The sequence below is a fragment of the Pseudonaja textilis genome, chromosome 8 (genome assembly GCF_049901715.1).
Source record: "Pseudonaja textilis isolate UNSWEBS1 chromosome 8, rPseTex1.2, whole genome shotgun sequence".
In the NCBI taxonomy this organism is placed as follows: Eukaryota; Metazoa; Chordata; class Lepidosauria; order Squamata; family Elapidae; genus Pseudonaja; species Pseudonaja textilis.
Window position 1 is genome coordinate 8,100,952 of NC_141997.1, and position 12,944 is coordinate 8,113,895.

At 40.8% G+C, this 12,944-nt stretch overlaps 2 protein-coding genes across 8 annotated transcripts in view; both read left to right on the forward strand.

Moving 5' to 3' along the window:
* The window catches only part of BCLAF3 (BCLAF1 and THRAP3 family member 3), a 42,590-nt gene extending 36,996 nt beyond the window's left edge, over window positions 1-5,594 (forward strand). For 2 of the 4 annotated variants that reach the window (XM_026714228.2, XM_087938243.1), the window contains 2 exons: window positions 1,721-1,870; window positions 5,180-5,594. In XM_026714228.2, the coding sequence (XP_026570013.2) occupies window positions 1,721-1,870 (150 nt within the window). In that variant the 3' untranslated portion in view covers window positions 5,180-5,594. The remainder of the gene's footprint in view (window positions 1-1,720; window positions 1,871-5,179) is intronic. The other 2 variants (XM_026714230.2, XM_087938244.1) reach the window with 1 other exon arrangement.
* A 6,940-nt stretch (window positions 5,595-12,534) lies between these two features.
* SH3KBP1 (SH3 domain containing kinase binding protein 1) overlaps window positions 12,535-12,944 on the forward strand; it is a 160,742-nt gene continuing 160,332 nt past the window's right edge. For 2 of the 4 annotated variants that reach the window (XM_026714219.2, XM_087938245.1), the window contains exon 1: window positions 12,535-12,908. In XM_026714219.2, the coding sequence (XP_026570004.1) occupies window positions 12,905-12,908 (4 nt within the window). In that variant the 5' untranslated portion in view covers window positions 12,535-12,904. The remainder of the gene's footprint in view (window positions 12,909-12,944) is intronic. The other 2 variants (XM_026714217.2, XM_026714220.2) reach the window with 1 other exon arrangement.

The window sequence follows — 12,944 nt, forward strand, 5'->3', positions numbered from 1 at the left end:
TCTTGACACCTCTGGAATAAACTGTTCAAGAATGTCCTTAATAACAGACTCCAGCTCAGAATTAAGCATTCTCCTAAGTCCCTAGTGATTAAATTCTTTCTTTCTTTCTTTCTTTCTTTCTTTCTTTCTTTCTTTCTTTCTTTCTTTCTTTCTTTCTTTCTTTCTTTCTTTCTTTCTTTCTTTCTTTCTTTCTTCCTTCCTTCCTTCCTTCCTTCCTTCCTTCCTTCCTTCCTTCCTTCCTTCCTTCCTTCCTTCCTTCCTTTCCTTACTTATTTGTCTTCCTAGCCAATCAGATTCCATAAAGATCGGCAAATATCAATCACGTACAACAAAACTACACAGGGCTACAAATTATTTTAGAAGTAGTAGATTAAAATCATAACATTTTTCTTTATATTTCATGAGAAAAAGTACTCCATACTTCCTTATTTTGGCTGCCTCTAGCAATCCTCTTCCTTGTTATTTAGTTATAAAGAAGTCTCACAAATGACGTTCAGAGCTTCAAAAAGGGGTGATAACTAAAGAGATAATCTTTTAACTTGTATGGATGACAGTCTCATAAATCGTTTAAGAAATGAAGGGCACAGCTTATTGTCCGTTTGAAAAGAAAATTCCAAAACAGCTGTTTTATCGACCTCACCTCCCAGCTTCAGCTTACTGGTTATTCTGAAGCTCGTCTTCTAAAATTGCTTGCAGGCTGTTGCTTATGGGAGGATCTTGAGGGATGATTCTGGGACTTTCCTTAACCTCAGAGAGTCAAGTAGACAAAAGGAAGCCTGTTCCTTCTGTTGTTGAGTTGGAAAAATGACAGTCCAGAGAGAGGAGATTCTCTGGGCATGTCAGTTGCTGGCCATGTCTTTGCAAGAAGTGGTTGCTAGGAGACCCTTTGCATATGCACTAGTGTCTATGAAACTCTGTCTCTAAACATATATATGACATAGCAATATTTTCTCAAATGTTGATGATATTTAACAACAACAGCTGTCTTCTGTTGTGTTGTAAATTGTATTTTTAGGTTGTATTTAACATTAGCCAATAATATCTGAACCTTTTAAATTTGGGGATGTAAAGTTGGATTGATGGAGCTAAAGGGTAGATCAATCAACAAGAAGCAAAAATTAGAAAAGTTAGCACATGATAATGTTTGGAAAACATTAGGATGTCGATGAGAAGCCAAACTAGTTCAGCTAAATCATAATCTATAATTATACTAGATTTCCTAAATGATCAGTAATAAGACCAGTTAATCCTACATATTCTTGAAAATTAATGGCAGTATTATACTTCTGAACATTATTTTGTGTATTATGTCAAATCATAAGACACAAAGTTTCATTAAATCTGTTTATTGTTAATGGGGTAGGGAGGCTGCAGGTGCTCAGTCAAAGCCCTGTTTTTAATGTGTTGTGCCACAGATAAAAGCAAAAGTTATGTTTAATGTGTGTTGTGCCACAGATAAAAGCGAAAGCTCCTTCTGATGTTTTCTTGAATAATGTTTTTGTGTGGTATTCTAGCTAATGGGGTTTGGGTACTAGAATATGGGCAGAAGCCTAACATTTTTCTTTAAAGACTCTGTGTGTGTGTGTGTGTGTGTGTGTGTGTGTTTACATACACATGCATACATACACAAATATAATTTACACTTATAATTCTTGATTCTTCTATTAAGGATTATTCAAGATTCTGAAACCTATTACATGATTTTTTCCCCCCTCAACAGTACAGTTTTATTGATGGTCGCCCCCACTTCAGATCAAATTTAGTACAAAAGGGTTTGTACATACAGGCTAAATATCAGAGGTTACGCTATGCTGGCGCAAGAGGAGGTACCACTTACAAAATCAGAGAAGAACTTTTGAGGAAACAGTAGGTAAATGAATTATTTTGGCTAAAAGTTTAAATGGTTATCAAGAAAAATATTATGGTTATTGACAAGAATTCCACAAATAGACCACAAAATTAATTCTAAATACAAATGACTATAGATGACAACTATACCATCACTGCAATCTAACCATGGAAATTCTACAAAAATTGTAATAAAACAGTTGTCATTATCCTGATAAATGTCAAAGATAGAAATTGAAAGACTATTTTAATTGTAAAAATTACACATATTTTTTGATGCAAGTATGAATTATAAGTACTGTATTTCCCCCAAAATAAGACCTATCCCGAAAAGAAGACCTAGCCTTTTAAGTGTCCCCATGTTTACTACAAATCCTGGAGCAAAGTTCTCACATGCACCTTCAACAGCCTCTGGCTGTGAGTAGTTCACTAAGCAAGGTGAGCAAAGCAGTACCCAAACACCAGAAGTCCGGTAAGCAAGGTTTGCAAAACTATAACCAGAGCCAGCAGTCCAGTTAGCAAAATAGTAATCCGAGCGAGAAGTTCAGTGAAGCAGGCAAACAGGGGAAACTCACAAGACAGCACAGTAATCTCCAGGTGTTGGCAAGTGCACGTGAGACTCCACCGATTCAAGGCCCCTTGATGTTGACAAATGCCCCTCCCACTGGCATCTTCTTACGTCTCGGTCCCCAGGTATGCCTTGTGAGAGGTGGCAGGGCACTCTCCTCCCTCGGAGCTGGCTCCGTCTGCGTTGTTCTTGCCTTTTCTCTTTGTGCTCTAGGATCAGGAGGGAGTGGCGCTTGCTCATTGTCTGAGCTCTATCTCATGTTCATCTAGCCCATTCCTCCCTGTCTACAAGTTGTTCTAAGCCTGACTCCCTGCCCTTCTGCAGTTTCCTCCAAAGTTAACAGAGCCACCCCATTGAGCTCTGTCAACTTCTGTTCCAGTTCATCTTCCCACAGCAGATTCAAGCTCTGACAGGGGCATGACACCTAGTGAAGGGAGTGGGCATGGCCAATACAGGAGGCAGCCCAACCACATGTCCCCTTTCAAACATGGGCAGTGATCCTTGAGGTGGTGCTGAGCATGGCGACACCTTCCTTCCCTAGTCACCTCATGGAGGCTTGGCTCCTTAAATTTGGCCCTGTTGATCAGCTGAGCCAATGAAGGCCTGGAGCTGCCTCTCATTCTGCCTCTCCAGGTGCCTGGAGGTGTTTCTGGCATACTCTTGCCAGCCTTGCCTGCGGTGACAGGCAACCTAGCAGCTGAGGGCCCCTTTTTTCCAAAGCTCACCTTGTGGCTCTGGAGCAGGTGGCGACTACGGTTGCACTCTGCCAGGCTTGGAGCTCGAGTCTTGCTCAGTCTGCTACTACTGTACGAGGCAGACAGCCATGTGGCACATCAGGATCAGCTTCACTCCATTCTTCTGCTCTACTGCTGGGCCTGCTACATCTGTTGCTGCTGGCCTCGCAGGGGCTCTTCGCCCTCCTGGCTGCGCTGCTCTCGGACACCCTGGTGGGCTGCTTCTGCCTGCCATGGGTCAACTCGGCCCAGATTTATGATCTCTGGAATGCCTCCCTCACCACCGGCCTGCCAGGGCCCCTTTGCCAATGGTTGCCGATGGGAGTACCTGCCATCACCTTTGGGCTGCGCCCCTCCCCTGCCCTGTGCAAGCTCCGTGACAGCCCTGCAGTGAGATGGAGGAGGGAGGGGGAGATCTCCCTTCTTTGCACCCCAAAAACTCATCTTCTCTGGCCACTGAGGCAGCCCTGCTGGGATGGGGATTGGTCAGTGGAGGCTGTGGAAGCCTCCAGACTTGCAGTCCTGTTCAGGGAAGGTGGATATTTGCTCCTGAGCTACAGCAAAGCATTGCATCAGGAGGTCTTTGCAGGTAACACTGAGTTGCATGTCTTACTCCAGCCAGAGGGATGCAGGCCGGGGGCATTCTGCCTTGAAGCAACAGCCTGAGCAAGACCCGAACTCCAGTGTCCCAGGAGCAGCAGGCAGGGTGGGCAGAGGCCAGGGTTGCACCAAAAGATTGAATCGTTGCAGCTGCAGGCAAGTAGACAGTGGGATGGAGGGCGGGACCAGCAGTAGCAGCTCTCCCACTTCCGTCAGTCCCTGTGCTCACTGCCTCCTGTAGGTGAAAAAATATGACTTCCCCTGAAAATAAGCCCTAATACTTATTTTCAGCCCAAAAGAAAATAAGACTGAAAACACGGTTCATGTCATATGAGTATCCATTTATTACATTTATATTCTTTTTCAGAATAGCAGTTTGGTTTCATGAGAATCTTGCAAGATAGATTATTGGGGGGGGGGGGGATTCCATCTTCCACCTACAGTTTATTTCATTATTCCTGATTATTTGTTTCTGAATATAGAAAGCTAAAATAATAGATATTTGACTTGGCAAGGAAAAGTAAACTTCTTACACAGCTGTTTTTATGAAGAGATCACAGCTATATGGTCATCTCCTGAGAATCAGTGTGAGAAACATCATTGGGGCTGCTTGATGTGTTTATCTCTTTACCTATTTATGTCTTTACCTGCAAACAGCCTAGCAATCAGAAAACAATGTACTGCTTTGTTAGTACATTTTGTCTACTCTGTATGTCTATTCAAAGTGCTGCATGAGATTGCTTCTTATGTATTTTACTTTGTATTTCTCAGATTAACTCTTTTTTTTTTCAGGATTTTAAGGCATTACACTGCTTTATTCCTTCCTTAGATTTTAAAGCTAAAGACTTTAATTCTAAGGGAAGAAAATGTAACTGGATAGCTTTTCAGTAAATTATGGTTCTGCTGAGTTTTGACCCAACTTACATGACCACCTGAGGTGATCATTGATTGCTCAGCCGAGGGCAATATATTTAGTTGACAGCATTTTACAGCATAGTTATATTTGTAAAAGTGGAACCATTTAGGTTGATTAAATTATTCTAAATAGGTTCTTAGTGTTTTCCTATGGTTAGCATTCACAGTGTTTTACTATCAGAACCACTTCAAGTATCTATAAAATTGCATTTTAAAATTAGTTAATGTATAGAAATAAAATATTGCTAATTGCAAACTCCAGAAACCTAGCAATTATATGGGATTTTGAAGATACTTGATACAATAGCATTTTTGTCCAATCCCTTTAGTTTTTTTCCGTGAAGTTTATGAAGATTGTTAAATGTAGTAGCAATAGCACTGGTAAAATTCGGAAATTCAAAATTAGCTTTAGAAAAGTTAGACAAATAAAAATATGAAGCAGCAGATTAATACTTTTTGCTAACAAATTAAAAACTTTTGTATACAATTAATTTATTTTTCATTCATTTCACAGGAACTGGACATCTGAACTACAGTACTGAAGTAGATAACAAGATTAATTATAGAAGGAGCTGTTTGCATTAAATAATGCTATCAAGAATTGAAATGGAAAAATAGATATAATACTTTAACTTTTCTTGATAAAGATAATTTTATTTTTAGTAGTATAATGTTGCAGGTCTTTTCTACAGTTTTAATAATGCTTTTCAAAAATAGCTTTCAGCTGAATGTTGTAGGATTGTCATTTTGTTCCTCATAAAGAGAAGTGGGGGGGGAAATCCCACCTGAAGGAAATTTTTATTTATTATAATTTTTCCTCTAAGCATGGTTTTGTTGCTAGGAGTTGTAATACATAAAGTTTATATGTTTAAAGTTTATTGCTTATATAATAAACAAACAAAATTATTTACAGCCTATGGTATACAAAACCATATTGTGCCTTTCCTAAGATCTTTGGGTTCAAGTACTTCTGAGCTGATATGATGATGGGACCTTTAAGCATCCACTCATTATCTACATGTACAGGACAAGCAGATTTCATGTGGAAGAGATAGTCCCTAAGGTATTCTGGTGCCAAGTCCTATAAGGTTTTATAGATCCATGCCAGCATTCCAGATTAAACTAGAAAATCTACCAATAACTATTATTATTATCTGTTGCACCACTGGTCAGCTAAATGACATCTGGATCCCAGCTACCCATAGCCCTGCAAATCAGTGGGCTAGCTGACCAGAAATGGTGCGTTTGCTGCCTCCGCGGGGGAACACTAGAGCCTTCTCCAGCGTTCCCCGGCTATTGCTGCTGCCGCCACTCTCTGCCACCTATTGGTGGTTGGATCGGCGTCCCAGAATATTGCCGATCAGCTATTCCAGGCAGCAGCAATCCCCACCACCTGGAACAGCTGATGGGTGGTATTCTGGAGGCCAATCCAACTGCCAATTGGCTGTGGTGGCAGCAAGCGGCAGCTGCGGCCATAGCCGGGGAACGCTGGCAAAGGCTCCATTGTTCCCTTGCAGAGGCAGCAGACAGCCATTTCGCACAGAGGCCAAAAATGGGGCTCACAGAGGCTGAAAATGATTGAAGGGTGGTGGTTGGTGCTTCGGCAATATTCACTCCATAAGATGCCCATACAAAATGGGAGACAAAATGCGTATTCTGGAGCAAAAAATATGGTAATCATAGTGTCTTTGTAGCACTTGTGTGGATGACCTTGAAGTCTCTTTCCAGTCTTCAGTTCACAGATCAACTGGTGAGGCATACAGTGGTCTTCCATTCTGATAATGTGTCCCAGATATCTAACCATGTGGCAAAAGTGGGTGAGTTATCTCCAGGGCTTCAATGAAATGGGGCCACCAACTTATGCTGGAGGAAGACTTCCCAAGTCATATCTAACAACTATCCTTGTTCTATTGATGATAATCACCTGGAATAAAGTGATTTCTTCCACACAACTCTGTGTGTTAAATAGTAGTATGGAGATAGCTATGCCATTTATACGATACTGGAATAACCAAGGATCAGACAACTCTTCTCTCAAAGCTCCTGCTTCCCATATAAGACAGTGCTTCAAGCAGTCAGCGGAATCAGTACAATCACAGTGCCTCCAATTTTTGGATGTCATAGTCAGTGGCATCAAAAACTGCTAAGAGACATGTAATAACACCAAGGAAGAGACACTGGTCTTTCAGTATTCATTCAGTAGAGTAACCAGTGCTCTTTCTGACTTATGCCTAATCCCTTCATTTAAAATGGAAAGGAGCAAAATAATCCACTTCAAGGTACTGCTGTTGCTTTCAAGGCCAGTGGCATTAAACATATTTACCTCTTTAATGTTGCCATTCATATTCCTTCTGCATTTTTGAAGAAACAAAGAATGTGAATCTAGCTTGAAGCTCATAATGCTGTGTTTATACACGGGCTTCTGTGGACAACAGCTATATGGGATAGGCACATAAGTCGCAGATCTTCTGAGTGACATTGCTAACTTGTGGGTGAATGGTGTAAAAATCTTTTGTTACTGTCTGCATGAAGGAAAGGTTTGATGTCTTTTTAAATATTTCAGATAGAATATTAGAAATATATACAAATAACAGAAACAGTTTATTTGCACAGTCACCAGAGGATAGGATTATCCTTCAACCATGTCCTGCTCCTTTGTGTTTTTCCAGATTCAATACTAAATAATTATGAGTATTACATTCAAAATATATTAATGATTTAATATATTTAAGTAAATTATTTTTAAAATGTTTTTTAAAATAATTTTATTAAAACCACTTTCTATACAGTAGGAAGCATTTGTTACAGTAAATCAGCATATACATCATGTTAGTGTCAACGTTCCAACTGATTAACCCAACCAAAGGTAGCACCTTCAAGTCTCCAGTGTCTAAATGCAAAACTTTATTGAGTACACCATTTTGGCACTGATGATGGCAAAACTCAAGCTCTACCTAATTCCTGTGCAAACCCACATAATTACAATATAAATTTCTCCCTCCTCCCTATTAGTGCAGGTCACATTGTCTGATGGAATGCCATTGTATTGTTAAGAGAAAAAGTGTCTGGTCTTGGCAAACACCTGCAGAAGTGTCCTTGGTTCTCGCAGTTCTGCCTCTTGAAGTCTGGAGCCTGAATTCCATCTCACCCTTCCCTCCCCCCTGATTCTTTGGCAAGTTGAGAAGTGATAATGGTTGCAACCACATACACAGTTTGAGCTTGACAGGTAGGATTCTTTAGAGACTAGGCTGAAAGCAAATACAGAGGAATCCCAAGAAATAATTTATTGTAGCAAACAAAACTCATTATGAAAGAATTATAGCAGGAGTGAATATCTAATACACATATTTATAATACTCAATTTTTTGCATCTTTTGAGTAGGAGAGTATATTTTATGGTAGATATATTGCCAGGGTAGTTTACTTTTGCATGTGAGAACTATCATAGATCAAAGGAACAGTCTAATTTCCTTTCACATCCCAGTAATTTGATCAGATATATCTAAACATAATAAGGTTCACTTATATTTCCGTTTTTGTCCTAAACATTGGTCTTGAAACACTTCCATGTGAAAACCTGTTTGGATATACGGTATAGTGCTAGTGCTACGCACTCCTAGAATAGCTTCCAGGTTAGAAGAATTCAAAGGCTTTTTTCTGAATATTGCAGATGCTTCCCTTACATAAGTGTTGTGGCTGTCAGAAATCCAACAGCAGACTATCTCAAATACCATGTTTTTTCCTCTAGTGGCTGATAAAAATGAAGTGCATTGTCACTTTTATATTGTATAATAAATCAACTTATTACCTTTTTCAGTAAGTAGAGAAGCTGAATGCTTTTGTTAAGTCATGATTTTCCATTTCATTGCCATGAGCTAATAAATTCCATTCCATTAATTTTTATTACTATTGGATTTTTATCCCACTTTATCTACTATCTATCTTAAAATGGTGAACATTTGTAATATTCCTGTTTCTTCCCCACAACAACTGTCTCAGATGGGTTGGGCTGAGAGAGACTGACTGGCCCAAAGATGTATATTGTCCTTTACTGAAACTTTGATAAGAAATTGCAAAGAATCATAGAGAAAACCTGTTGAAAGAATGGATGGATGAATTATTAAGGGAGGAAAAAAATGATGCCTCTGTCCTGGGAAAGTGGAATACAGAAAAAGAAAATTCTGTCTTGATTTTATTTATATTGCAGATTATATTTATTTATTATAACTGGGCAGAGATAATCTGACAAGCTGTATAATTCTGTTATATCCTACAGCAATGAACTACCATCAAGTAAATTGTCAATTTTTCCTCCCCTAACAACTGATCTTTTCTTTTATCAAGGTTATTTCTACAGTACTATACAGAATATACAGATTTCCAAAATGTAAAAAAAATTACTGAACAGTAATGCATTATAAAGTAGCAAAGCTTTTAGCGGCTTTATAATAACTGCATTTTTTTTCTACAACCTCTTTTTTATTTGCGAAACAGTCCTCAAGGCCTAGGATTTTAAGTAGAGGTGTAAACTGATCCAAGGAGTGTTTTCTTCACATGACATGGGCTACATAGAAGTAGCTTATATTAGATCTTAGTCTTAACGCAAAAAGGTGACTTGAATGATGACAGAGGCATGTAGTTGTGCCTATCATAGTTAGAGCAGAGACATTTTTCCCAATTCTGAACTTTTATATTGCACTGAGGGTGCATGTGAAAACTTTCTCTCGTTTTCTCTATACAAATAGATAGCCATTTGTTTTCATTTCCAGGCTTCTGTACCTATTTTCAGTCTAGCCTCTGAAGGAGAAACTTAACATATATATTGTGATTTACTGTAACAGTCCTAAGTCATTATCCATTACTAGTACTTTGATAATTTGCAGACAACGTTTCTGCCTAGCTGATTCTGACTATAGTTAGCTTCACTGGTCTTCAACAAGAATTCTACTATTTGTTCCTTTTACTTGGTGTCTATGATTTTTGCATGTAAAACAAAACATTCTGAACTGAAATATGGCTATCAGGATACGTTACTTTTTAGTATTTTGAACAACAGACTGAGTACACACTCAGGAGTGCCCTGATACTAAATTACCAGTTCTGTGGACAAACATTGGATGTGCATGGGATCTTTGATGACTAAGAAAAGGGGCAATGGCAGCTTGAGATGTGTGTGGTTAGTGATGGGAGAATAGTGCTGACAGACAATAGCACATAGCCAAGTGTGAATTTCCACTTATGACATTGCGCCTAAACAATCAATTAGGAGTTCTGCTACTGTAGCAGCTTCCCTGACTGCTCTGCCTGAAGATATCACCAGGCTGGTGGTGAAGTTCTTTGAAGGCAGTGCAGAAGTATCACAGGCTCCACTGACATTTGTACTAGGAATGTTGCTTTCTGTCCCATCATGGACAAATCATTACCTGGTGAACCTGGAGTTTACTTTAGCAACTCACATCCACTTGCAGGGAAATGGGATCTCCTCTGTTGGCTTGCCAGAGGACTCCAAGGGACTTTTATTAGGTTTCAGAAGGCCTTCCCTGAGGATTTGATGCAGTTTGACCCAGGTTTCAGTTGCCACTAGGAATAAAGCTACAGTAACAGTTCAAATAGTGCCTGTGCACACTTTCTCTGTGTGCAGATTCTGGTATGCTCCTGGTTTTCAGAAGACTTGGGAGGATGAAGCATCAGATGAGATGAATACTGTTGGCAAAGGAAAAACTTGGAGCAAACTTGACTGGGCACAGATAACGGCCTTAATTAGGGCTTATCCAATTTCAATATGGGCAGCAAAAAGACTCATTTCTCTGTCCTATTATATTCTTTGTATGTTGGCAACCTAGTCTCTTTTGGGTCAGAAGGAATTGATGGAACATTCGTGAGGTTGTATGGACTATTCTGGGCATCCAGTGAATAAAATCACTTATTCACTATATTAAGACTCCGGCTGAGCTGATTCTTTGGAGAACAATGATGCACAGTCATATGATGTTATCCAGGCTGAGTTCAAGCATATTAATCCAAGGAAGTGAACATGATCCTCAGATCGGAAGGTACGGCTCTCTGTATATTGCACTCTTGACAGTTCCACTGCTCAAGACACCATCTTTGGATCCAAACAATCTGGATAATTTTTGTTCAATCAGCACTCTTCTCTTTTAAGGAAGGTTGTTGAGAAAGTGATTGGCTTCCAGTTTCATAGGATCCATAGGAAGCAAATTATATGGACCCTTTCCAAATTGGAATTGGGATGGCTTGGTCACACTTGTTGACTACCTGGCAAGTATGTGATGGGATGGCAGATCCTGGATCTCTCAGTGGCCTTTACCTGTACCATCAACCAGCTCTGTCATGGCTGATAGAGCTGGGAGAGCGAAGCACCATTTGGCAGTGCTTCTTCAGAAGTAGTTTCATTCAGTGTTGATGGAAGAGATGTGATTGAATTCTAGGCCACTGCTTTTCAGGAAGCCTCAGAACTTACCTTTTTCATTATTTACATGAAGCCATGGGTGAGATCATCTGTTGGTATGAAGTATCATCATTATGCTGATAACGCCCAGTTGTATGCTTCAGTTCTCAGCCATCCAAACGAAGTTATTGAGGTTCTATCCTGGTGTCTGGGTGTTGTGAAGATCTGGCTGGAGAACAGGTTTTATTTTATCCCTGCCAAGTTGTTCTATGTCCATCTTTGATTCTGGACAGGGTGGCACTGCCCTATTCAGTCTTTAGATCTTGGATCCTGGAGTCAACAGCTCCTGCTTGAATAGTAGGTGGCAACTGTGATTAGGATTCTGGCACCACTTTGTTTTATGCACTAACATTGCTCCCCTTCCTGGACTGTTCATGATCACTCATGCCTTGGTGACAACCTGAATGGTTTTATTTTATTTATTTTTATTTATTTTATTTTGTCAAGCGATTATAAGGCAACAGGTATAAGTATAAACATAGTTATGAATACATGAAATGGATACGAATAAGAAAAAAGGAAAGAAACAATAGGACAGGGATGGTAGGTGCTTATGCACGCCCCCTCTTAGGAAAGGGGGTGAGATCAATAGTAGACAGGAAGTTACAACTGGTTCAGAGTGCAACTATAGGTACACCTTGGTTACACCATTGTTGTCATAATTACACCAACATTAAGCTGAATTAGCTGCTAGTGTGCTTCTGGTTAGAATTCAAAGCACTAGTTTTACCTATAAAGTCCTCCTTGGCATAAGGGTGGGTTATTTATAGAATTGATTCTTTCCAATTGTTGGACCTGAAGGGATAGGCAAGGTGTGCATCAACCCTTGAAACAATGTCATCTTATGAAACTTCACAACTTGCCCCCTTTCTGACCTCGCGCCTGTCCTCTGGTACACTATAGGCCCCAAGATCGGATTGGCCCCGACCCTGCCAGTTTCTCATAAGAGACCTGGATTGCTCCAAGACCTGGGGCTCAGAAGACCATTGCGTGGTCTTTCTTGATTGTGCAGATTTACACACGGTGACCACTGTAGGTTTCTAGTCTTTGTTAAAATTGCTTTTTATTTCTTTACCGTGCTGATAGCCGTCCTGAATCGCATTGGCGAGATGGGGGGCCGTTGAGTCGATTTAATAAATATCACGGCGAGCAGCGCTTTCTCCCGGATACCGCCGGATGCCCGAGGATAGGATCGGCCAGGCAGGGCATTCTCGTGACTTTGCTCGGCTCGTCAAGGTACTGCCGGGCGACGTCGAGTAGGTAACTGAGTGCCAGCTCTCTTTGTAGTTCCCCTTCCTACCTTGCCGCACGAAGGGTCTCAGGAAGGGCGACACCCACCCATTCAGCCAGCCCATTCCCTTGCAGCGAGCCGCTCCCGCCGCCCCTTTGCTTGCGTTCCCGCCCTAACGCGCGCGCGCACTCCCGCTCGCTGCTTCCCTCTCGCAGTTCCAGGTGCGATCCGTTTTTCCCCTGCTTCCTTCCCATTTCTCGCTGTCGCGTCAGGTGCTTTGTTGTCGTCCCCTTTTCTTTTTTTCTGGTCGACAAACAAGTTCCCCTTCCTCTTTTCTTCGGAGGGCCGGAGAGTTTCAGAACAGGAAATAAAATACAACCGCTGACTAGTCGAAAGGAAGCGAAGAAGACGTTGCTCTTTCTGCAATTGGAGAAAAGGAGCTTCCTGTAATTCACCCGACTCCATCGGCTCGGTTGCCTTTCACCGCCTCGCAAACCTCAAACTTTCACCCTGTCTGGCGGACTCCAAACTCGACATAAATGGGTAAGTATGAAGGTAGACGGAGCTCGGGGTATGTGC